This window comes from Poecilia reticulata, linkage group LG5 (genome assembly GCF_000633615.1).
Source record: "Poecilia reticulata strain Guanapo linkage group LG5, Guppy_female_1.0+MT, whole genome shotgun sequence".
Classification (NCBI taxonomy): domain Eukaryota; kingdom Metazoa; phylum Chordata; class Actinopteri; order Cyprinodontiformes; family Poeciliidae; genus Poecilia; species Poecilia reticulata.
Window position 1 is genome coordinate 682,877 of NC_024335.1, and position 10,813 is coordinate 693,689.

General features: G+C 45.7%; 2 protein-coding genes across 2 annotated transcripts; one reads left to right on the forward strand and one right to left on the reverse strand.

Moving 5' to 3' along the window:
• Positions 1-511: 511 nt before the first annotated feature.
• On the reverse strand, positions 512-7,352 carry nicn1 (nicolin 1). The gene is made up of 7 exons (XM_008408247.2): positions 7,173-7,352; positions 6,475-6,620; positions 5,561-5,740; positions 1,472-1,585; positions 1,299-1,367; positions 1,115-1,219; positions 512-796 (listed from the first exon to the last, which is right to left on the reverse strand). The coding sequence occupies exons 2-7, from the start codon at positions 6,616-6,618 to the stop codon at positions 755-757; spliced, it is 654 nt and encodes a 217-aa protein (XP_008406469.1). The 5' UTR covers positions 6,619-6,620; positions 7,173-7,352; the 3' UTR covers positions 512-754.
• On the forward strand, positions 1,592-4,221 carry LOC103464255 (nuclear factor 7, ovary-like). Its single transcript, XM_008408246.2, has one exon. The coding sequence runs from the start codon at positions 2,618-2,620 to the stop codon at positions 3,977-3,979; it is 1,362 nt and encodes a 453-aa protein (XP_008406468.2). The 5' UTR covers positions 1,592-2,617; the 3' UTR covers positions 3,980-4,221.
• Positions 7,353-10,813: the final 3,461 nt, after the last annotated feature.

A 10,813-nucleotide genomic window follows, 5' to 3' on the forward strand; every position in this document is an offset into this window, starting at 1 on the left:
GGGGACGAGCAGCCAGGGCTAACAGGAAGGTCTGTGGGGACGAGCAGCCAGGGCTAACAGGAAGTAAAACAATCAGTAATCCTAACCTGAGAGTAAAAATATGCAAAATAATCTGAGAGTAAAAATATGCAAAATAAAAAGTTTCTTCATCACTTTCATCCTCCATCAACCTGCAGCTCATCGTGTCTCAGATGAAACAGGCGCGTGGCTCCGCCCACATCATGACGTCATCAGACGTGTCATCAGTTCTGATTTCTGACTTGATTTACCTTTAAATATCGACAATGTGGAGGATTTTAATATTCATCTTGACCCCGAAAGTGAAAACATGAATATCTAAGATTCGACTGGATTTGCTGAAAAAGAGAAACATTAGAGATTTTATGCTGAAACAAAATCAGAGAATCATTTTTACTTTTCCCTCATTTAGGATCCAAATGTTAATCCTGTGAAAAATGGATTTAACTGGATCAGATTTAACATTTTAATTTGCCTTTATTATTAGTAACACCAAAACAAAACAATTTATATTTAAGAGAAAAAATGAGAGAAAATAAAAGCAGAAGTGGATCAGGACCAGGATCCGGACTGAAGTCTGAGGAGTTACTCTGCTAAACGTTTGTTCTCACGTTGAGGCTGAATTACATGTTTCGTGCTGTGATATGATCATATCTGAAGACAAAGTGATAATCCGGCAGGCGGCTTCCTGGTCCTCTGTCTCCACACAGGAAGTGCGTGTCGCTCTGAAGCCGCGTTACGTCAGCGACAGCAGGTTGATGTCGTAACATCCGTCCACCTGCAGGAACACAAAGCACACAACCCATCGTTTGTTTCCAGACTCCCGTTTCTGCCAGGCTGTGACCGAGCTGAGCGTCACCAGCCTGGCGTTCCTCAGGGATCTGTGTTTGGATGCCCTCTGATCAGCCCTTATTTTCATGCTAACCACACAGTGAGGCCTGGTTTTACAGTAACTCTGGAAAATCCAGTGTTCCTATAACAGTCCTCTCAAAAACGTCATGATTTCATGAGGCTGTTTGTTTACCAAAGCCAAACATTTCAACATGGAGAGTTGTTTTCAGTTCGTTTAATGGATACAGTGAGCCGCAGGACTCACATCGAAGCGTCCGATGGAGGCCGTGGTCTGGTTGGTCTGCATGACCTCGGTCAGAGCCCACATCTGCTGGAGGCTGGAGGAAACGGTGTGCGGGTCCGGGAGGCCCTGCAGGACGTCCAGCAGAACACGGACCAGATGAAAAGCCTTCATCAGGAACTCAAACCGTGTGAGACGGAGCGCGTACCTCCACGTCAGGAAGCTGGTCGACCAGAATCAGGTCAGACAGCCAATCAGAAACCTCCTTCTGGGGCTCCTGAACCAGACAAGAGGAATAATAATATTAATAATAATACATTTGTTTTTTGTTCTTAACAACTTGCATGTAACTCCTACAGAGAGGAAAACGTAAAGACTGACCGGCTCCATGTGGGGGAATATTTTGATCTCCTCCAAGCTGAAGGTCAGCCAGGCGGACGACGGCTGCCTCAGGATCAGCCTGACCGAAACCACGTGGTCTGCCTCCACCAGCATCTGGAGGAGCACAGTTAGCATGGAGTTAGCCTGGAGTTAGCCAAGAGTTACCCAAGCGTTAGCCTGGAGTTACCCAAGAGTTAGCCTGGAGTTAGCCTGGAGTTACCCAAGAGTTAGCCAGGACTTAGCCTGAAGTTAGCTAAGAGTTAGCCNGTTACCCAAGAGTTAGCCAGGACTTAGCCTGAAGTTAGCTAAGAGTTAGCCTGGAGTTAGCCAAGAGTTAGCCTGGAGTTAGCCAAGAGTTAGCCAGGACTTAGCACAGAGTTAGCCTGGAGTGAGCCTGGAGTTAACTAGAGTTAGTCTGGAGTTAGCCTAGAGTTAGCACAGAGTTAGCCAGGAGTTAGCCAGGAGTTAGCCTGGATAACAATAGCCTCTTGTCCTGCAGGAAGCATTACTTCCTCAGCGTTTTTACTCTGTTTATCAGAACTGGAAGAAAAAAGCTAAACAGGGAACCGCAGAGCTCAGCTCCTCTGAACAATGACTGGAGTTCTACTTGGAGAAATGGGACTGAAGGAGATGAATTTCCAAATTAGCGTCTCTAACATTACAGTTCATGTGGGGAGGTTTAATGTTTGTTGAAGTCCAGGTTACAGTGAAAGCAGCACGACAGAAAACTAAAATCCTGTGGAGACAACAAGTCAGAGAAACTCACTAAAACAGAGGATTTCAGTTCCTACAGTCTGTCTGTCCATCAACCAATCAGCTGGCAGATCAGTTATTCCAGCTGATTGATTAACATTAATCACTAATGAGCCTGATTGAGCTTCACAGACGTACAGAGAGAGGAAGGAAAAACTTCAGCTACAGGTTTAAACAAAGCTGCTGAGGAAGTCTAACAGGTTTTAGCTCCGCCCCTTCTCTGACTCACCTGAGGGGAAACAGGAAGCAGCTCGTAAAACAGAGACGACCAGATTCACCACCAGAACAAACTGGCTGCTTCCTCTGAGTAAATCAGCTGCAGGACGGAAATAAAAACACGCAGAGAGGGAGGGAGCCGAGACTGACTGAGATTCAGCTTCACTCAGAGACAAAATGGCTTCCAGGTCAGAGGAGGATCTCTGCTGTCCGGTCTGTCAGGACGTCTTTACGGATCCGGTGGTTCTGTCATGTAGCCACAGGTTCTGCAGGGAGTGTCTGAAGAGCTGGTGGAGAAAGAAACCAGCAAGAGAGTGTCCAGTTTGTAAGAGGAGATCTTCAAGAGATGAACCACCTTTAAGTCTGGTTCTGAAGAACCTGTGTGAATCATTCCTACAGCAGAAAATCCAAAATGCTCCAGAGGRTCTCTGCTCTCTGCACTCTGAGAAACTCAAACTCTTCTGTCTGGACCATCAGCAGCCAGTTTGTCTCGTCTGCAGAGATTCAGAAAAACACTCCAAGCACAGATTCAGACCCACTGATGAAGCTGCTCAGCAACAGAAGAAGAAACTTCAGGAAACTCTGGAGCCTTTAAAGAAGAAGCTGGAGCTGAAGAAGGAAGTTAAAGAGGAGTTTGATCAGACAGCAGAACACATGAAGGTCCAGGCCCGACACACAGAGAGGCAGATTGTTGAGCAGTTTAAGAAGCTTCATCAGTTTCTGGCAGAGGAAGAGGAGGCCAGGCTGGCTGCACTGAGGGAGGAAGAGGAGCAGAAGAGAGGGATGATGAAGGAGAAGATGGAGGCTCTGAGCAGAGAGATAGCAGCTCTTTCAGACACAGTCAGAGCCACAGAGGAGGAGCTGAGAGCTGCAGACGTCTCATTCCTGCACAACTACAAGGCTGCAGTGGAAAGAGTCCAGCGCTGCCCCCTGCTGGAGGATCCACAGCTGCCCTCAGGAGCTCTGATAGACCAGGCCAAACATCTGGGCAACCTGGCCTTCAACATCTGGAGCAACATGAAGGACATGGTAACCTACACTCCTCTGGTTCTGGACCCAAACACGGCTCATCCAAAGCTCCACCTGTCTGAGGATCTGACCGGTGTGGCAGCAGGTCAGAGGCAGCGGCTTCCTGATAACCCGGAGCGGTTGGACGTTTGGTGGTCCGTCCTCGGCTCTCGGGGTTTTAACTCCGGGATCCACAGCTGGGATGTCGATGTGGGACGCAGTGAGGTTTGGACTCTGGGCGTGTTAGCAGAGTCTGTCCACAGGAGGCGAGACATCCAGCCTGGTTTATGGGGATTGACGTCAACAGAAGACGGATTATCAGTTTGGTCTCCAGGCTCCTGCTCTGATCTGTCAGCCCTGAAGAAGATCCAGAGGATCCGAGTGGATCTGGACTGGGACGGAGGGAAGCTGTCCTTCTCTGATCTGGATACTAACACACACATACACACCTTCACACACACCTTCACTGACAGGATGCTTCCTTACTTTTACACTCAGGATGAAGTAAAAATCTCACAGATGAAGATCTGAGTGAGGATGGAGAAAAACAAACTGGGAGATTTAAAATCTGATCATCTGCTTGTTTCATCTCCAAATGACAAACTTATCAGATAAAGTCAGTTTATATCTGTCTGGTCTACATATGCAGGATAATAACTTGAGTTAAATAACTGGACAGTTATCATATAAACAACATAAAAATCATCGGTTTTTATTGTATTCAGTTGAAATAATGGAGGGAATTAAATAAACTTATTAAGTCACAAATCTGATGTTTTAAACAGAAACAAACTTTTCTAAACATCCATCCATTTTCTTACACCCTTGTCCCTTAATGGGGTCAGGAGCTGCTGCTGCATCTCCAGCTAACGCTCCGGGCGAGAGGCGGGGTCACCTGGACAGGTCACCAGTCTGTCGCAGGGCAACACAGAGACACACAACCATCCACACACACACATTCACACCTAGGGGCAATTTGGAGAGGCCAGTTAACCTGACAGTCATGTTTCTGGACTGTGGGAGGAAACCGGAGTACCTGGAGAAAACCCACCATGCACAGGGAGAACATGGAGACTCCATGCAGAAAGACCGGGAATCGAACCCAGAACCTTCTTGCTGCAAGGCAACAGCTCTACCAACTGCACCACTGTGCAGCCTTTTCTGAACATGTAAAGAATAAATAATGTAATAACCAACAATCTGTGTGAGAGAAACACGTTTTATAATCTTTATAAAGTCTTGAATCTGCTGACCGGTCCAAACTAGACCGGTCAGCAGATTCCACCTTAAATATCATCAGACATAAAAAATACACAACAGTTCAGGTGAAACATAGAAATATGTAGGAAATAATAAAGTTAATGTGAAGTTTCTGTCTTTATTTGTGGTAAAAAAAAGAGTGAAATAATTGTAACCCTGGTCCTGGAGTCGGTCAGGACGGACATGGCGGCTTCATGCTGACGTCACATGACCTGAGAAAGAACCGGCCCGGTTCTGGTGCCTGAGGTTCTCTGCTGCTACGTCACTGAATAAATATGAGCTCAACATAAAAATATTTATAGTTTTTAATCTGTTCTTCAGCCATCAAACTGTTTTTCTTTCCATTCATCTTCCCAGAGTTTCAGGAAGCTCGTTAGCTTAGCATCAGCAGCTACATCTTTAGCATTGAGATGCTATTTCAGGCTTTCTGCATGGAGTCTCCATGTTCTCCCTGTGCATGGTGGGTTTTCTCCGGGTACTCCGGTTTCCTCCCACAGTCCAAAAACATGACTGTCAGGTTAACTGGTCTCTCCAAATTTCCCCTAGGTGTGAGTGTGCATGGTTGTGTGTCTCTGTGTTGCCCTGCGACAGACTGGTGACCTGTCCAGGTGACCTGTCCAGGTGACCCCGCCTCTCACCCGAAACGTTGGCTGGAGAGGCACCAGCACCTCCTGACCCCACTGAGGGAAAAAGGGTGCAAGAAAATGGATGGATGGATGGATGGATGCTATTTCAGGCTAGCACAGGTTCACTGATAGGCTAACTTGAACACATGTTTTCCAGCATCCAATCAGAGATGAACCTGGACTGAGCCGGGAGCTGCTGGTCAGCAGAGCCGCCAGTCTGACCCACCTGCGTCCTGTGGATGCAGTGGTAATCCTGGGAGCCCCTCTCTGTGTGCGGGTTGTCCATCAGCGGCAGGTCTCTGAGCGCAGTGACCCACTTGGTCGGCCCGTCCTGACCAGAAGGCCTCCTCAGCAAACGCACAGTGACGTAGGCGGTGTAGTGGTTCTGAAAGGTGATCTCCTCAACCTGCGGACAGACGGTGGAAAACAAACTGAAGCGGGATCCTCTGAAGCTCTGAGGTAAAAACGGTTTCAAGTTGCAGAGAAACGGCCAGAACTGCCGAGTCCAGCAGGAAGACGAGCTTCAGCTTCTGACTGAAACACGGAGCAGTTTCTGCCTCGCAGCAGGCGGATCTCCTGGTCTCCATGGTAACAGCGCAACTTCCTGCTGCGCCTGACATCCATCCATCTTATCCGGGGTCGGGTCGCGGGGGCAGCAGCTTCAGAAGGGAGGCCCAGACTTCCCTCTTCCAGGTCCTCCAGGAACCCCAAGGCGTTCCCATAGAGAGACATCGTCCCTCCAGCGTGTCCTGGGTCTCCCCTCCTCCCGGTGGGACCTGAACTCCTCACCAGGGAGGCGTCCAGGAGGCATCCTGACCAGATGCCCGAGCCTCAACTGGCTCCTCTGGACGCCTGGCCTGACAGCCAGTCTGGCAAAAACTCAGCGGAAACAAACGGATTTAGAAACAAATGTTCCCTTCTTCCAGCGCTGTGAACTTTTCAAACTTGATGCTGTAAAAACGTTGCAGACGTGAACATGAGCAGCTGAGGGACCTTCTGGGTTTTAGCTGCTCAGAAACAAACAGTTCATCACTCAGCTGCTCGTTTCTCTGGAGGAAGTAAAGAACTGATTCCTCCGTCCGGAGCAGAGCGGAGGGAGGATGACATGTTCTTATGGTTCCTGCTGTGTGTCTGACTTACACTGACTGGTTTCCCACAGGGCAGCGGGACGTCGACCACACACACCCCGGACTGAACCGGTTCCGCTTTGGACTCTCCGATCTGCAGGTAGACTGGAGGTTTGGCTGCGCAGGCGACCGGCTGCCTGCTGCTGACCTCATTCATCTCTGAAAACAAAAACCTGGTTGTTGAGAAAAATCCACCTGGATGACGTCATTAGTCACGACATTTCATTTCCTTATGAATTGAATAGAACTGAACTGAATGTTGACTTGATTCAGTTCAACTCGATTCAAATGTACTTTATTTTTTAACCAAAAACGTCCATAAACGGAGCCGAATTTTTACTGGTGAAATATTGTGTTAAAACTAGTTTTCAGTGTTTTCAGAAGCACCGAGCTGTGTGAGCTGAAGCGGGTTTCATCTTAACGGAGCGACCTTCTGAATGACGTCTGGTCGCGGCGGTCAGCACCGCGGACAGCGACGCCAGGAACGAAAACACGAGGTTTGAAGCAGCTCCGAGAAAGAACCGATTCATTTTAATGAGCCGTTTTAGCTTCAGGTGAACTCTGTTCAGAAACGCCGCTTCGTCGCAGAGACCTACACGGTTAGCATAGCGGCTAGCTGCGGCTAGCTGCGGCTAACTGCGGCTAGCTGCGGCTAGCTGCGGCTGACGGAGGCCGGGGAGCCCGGATGAACGGAGCCGGTTCTCTGCTCACCTTCCTCCGGTGCAGAGGTCAAAGGTCAGAGTTGAAGGTCAGATCTGGGCAGTGAGAGGAAAAAGCACAGACTCCAGCCACCTCTGTTCACATCCTAAAGATGTTTGGTGTTACTTCCCGATTGGCACGGTAACCAAGGCGACAGAGAGTTTCTTAAAGGGCCAGCATCTCTGAAACATCAGCATCAGGTTCAGACTTTACCTGGAAGAGCAAACCTGGAGTTCAGTTTTATTGTTCAAGACATTTTTATTAGAAAACATGAATAAATCCCACAGAATGATTTATTTATATGTGTACATATTTTATCCCCAGGAAGATTTTTGGATCTGAGTAGTGAAATAGTTTCTGTTGTCCTAACGTGACTCTGCACTGCTGCCCTCCAGTCAGTTCATTCATGTTTTAACATCTTCAGGAAGTTCAGATATTTTTCTATTTTGAAATCATGGATCCACTGAAATGCATTTATTTCACTAAATGTGTCCAAAGTGAACCTGAATCCAGATATAAAAACCATGTCATGTCTAAAGTCAGCAGCAGGTGGCAGCATTGCTGCACCAATCAAACCCGTTTCCACCGTCCGTCCTCTGAGCTCTGGACTTTAACTACACCACCACAGCCTGGCCGCCTCCTGCTGAGATCCAGCTCTGGTGGCAGGAAGCAGAAAACTGCAGATATTTATCTGGAATAAAACCTGCATTCAATTTCACAACAGAATGACACGAGCATGGCTAATATTTACCATGTTTTCCCTCATTATGTTGGTTAATAAGTATCTTTATTTTACATCATTTTCCACAAACATCAGAAGAAAATGTGTCAATCCGTTTTGGAAATGTTTTCTGTTCTTCTTTGTTCTAAAAGCTGGAAACGGGAACAGATTCCGGTGGTCGATGTTTCCACAACTTGTCCTGTAACATTTGCAGCTCTGTGACTTTTATTCGTCGGCTCTCAGAGCAGAAGCGGCTCTTTGGTTTGAGATGTTTTCCTTCCTCTCCTCCTCCTGCAGGTTTGGCTGAAATGACCCAGAGGCTGAGGTTTTACAGTGAGATGATCCGCTGCAGCGCCCCCTACAGGCAGCAGCTCAGAGTAAACATAAGAATCCCTTTAGTTTCAGAAAAACTCACATTGTGTCTGTGTCAAATTTATCTATTAAGACAATAAAAGCAACATTTCTAACAAAATAATTATATATGAACATTTTCAATAAATTACTAATCCAGGACAAAACATCATATCAAAAAGTTTTTACAGAAATGCAACAGAAAACAGATTTTTTTTGTTTCATCTTGAGAAATATTTTCACAATTTGATGCAGAGTGGAAATTATTTCACAGATTAGTTTTTTTTCTTTGGGGTCCAGAACAGATTTTAGTTCAGTTCCACAAAAACACACACACACACACACACACACACACACACACACACACACACACACACACACACACACACACACACACACCATCCCAGTTCCTCCCAGATGGTGAGTGGAGGTGAATGAGCTGAGAGGAAGAGGAGGATGAGGATGAAGAGGACTCGGGTTCAGTCCGTCCCTCATGGTGCCTCCTGTGTTCCCTGGTTCTGCTTCCTCTCCTCCTCAAAACGTTTCCTTCCCTCAGCTGCTCCAGATTGAGTCTACATGTGTAATCGGACCAGAAACGGTTCAGCTGTGAGACACTTGGTGTTTCAGGGAGTTTTCATCTCACAGCAGCTCAAATCCTGTTTCTGTCCGATCAGAGGGACGTTCCAGAGAAACATGGAGACAAAATGAAATCTGGATCCTCTGAGCCTCGGAGTCGGAGTCACTCAGGAAGCAGGAATAAATCTGGAACCTCCATTATCACCAAACTGATGAGTTTCTAACAAAACGTGACTCTGATGGGTCTCCTGGAAATCCTTCACTTCAGCCTGGACTGTTATAAAGTCCAGGCTGATAAGTCCAGAGATAAACTGAGAGTCCAGATTAAAACAAAGTCTGGAAGTTTGGAGAGAAAAGAAACCGGAATGGTGGCCGGATCAGTGAAGGAGGTTAAAAAGCAGTGAGGCAACAGAAACAGCAGCTTTGATGCAGCTGCACTTTATCAGCAGAGGAGAACCAGACAGACGGAGAGGCAGGAATATTTGCCACGGTGAAATTAGAAGAAGCTTCTTTTTAAAGTGCCAAAACAATTTTAACTAAGCGCAAAACGGAGCCTGGAGCCACCAGCAGATCCAATTACCGTACGGAGCTTAGAGCCCGATAGTGCCGCCATGTTAAGGCTGGTTCTGCAGAAACAAACTCAATCCAAAGTTTGAGTTTCTGTAATTAAAAAAGCCAAACCAGCAACGCAGAGCGACGCAAAGGAAGGAGGGAAGATAGGAGAGGGAAACGAGGGAGGAGGAGAGGAGAGGAGGAGGCGAAGGTGGGGAGGAAGAACGAGGATCCAACAGAACCAGAACCAGCCTGAATAATCCAAACGCAGTGAGACTCGGATGGTTCAGCAAATAAACTGCAGGTTTGATGAGATCAATGTTTTATATTGGTGCATTAATAACTGATTACAACTGATAATCAATCAAAATATGATTTTTGTTCCTCAGATTCTCAGCTGGATCAGTTCTAGAGATTAAAGATCTGGGTCAGTTCTAGAGTTTAAATATCTGGATCAGTTCTATAGATTTAAAGATCTGGATCAGTTCTAGAGTGAAAACATCTGGATCAGTTCTAGAGTTTANAAACATCTGGATCAGTTCTAGAGTTTAAACATCTGGATCAGTTCTAGATTTAACATCTTTATCAGTTCTAGAGTTCAAAGATCTGGATCAGTTCTAGAGTGAAAACATCTGGATGTTTCTCTGTTTGAATCTTTTTAAATCAAACTTGATCAGTAATTAAAAAAGATTCAAACATAAAATAGAAACGATGATATTAGACTTTGGTTTCTGATATTAATAGAAATAAAATGATAAAAATCCAGTAAATATTTACAGTTAATTATTTTATATTTTCTCCATTTAAAAGGAAATTAATTTACATAAAAAGATAAAAGTTGACGAAAAGTGAACAGACTGTCTTTTCTCAGCTTCCTGTCCAACATCTTCGCTCTGACCTGTAAATATTATTATTATTATTATGACCTGAGTTTCTGCCTGTTTTTAGCCCAGATGTTCATCTCGAATCGTTTCATTTCGATCCTCAGTGGATTAAATCTCCTCCTCCTTTTATTTCCATTATTAATATTTCTGCTGCCAGGCAGATTTAAGATCCAGATTTAAGGTTTTTATTAATATGAAATGTTCATGATGGCCAGCTGGGGTCTGACCTGCTGCAAACGACTCCAAGATGGAAAAATACAGAGGAAAAAGTTAATTTCACGTCTCTCTGAGTAATGCTGACAAAAACGTTCAAATTGATGAGGAAGTTGTGAGTTTAGATGTGTTAGCAGGTTTCTGTGCATCAGGAATAAAACTGCAAAGTTAATGGATGTCAAAAGTTTAATGATGTTAAATCAAGCAGGGAGTTAAAGACTGGGCTGAGAAATAGGACGGTTTTCTGCAGGAGTCGCCTAAAAACACATTGAAAACAACCTGAAAACACTATGAAAACATCCTGAAAACACCCAGAAAACATCCTGAAAACACTCTGAAAACATCTTGAAAACATC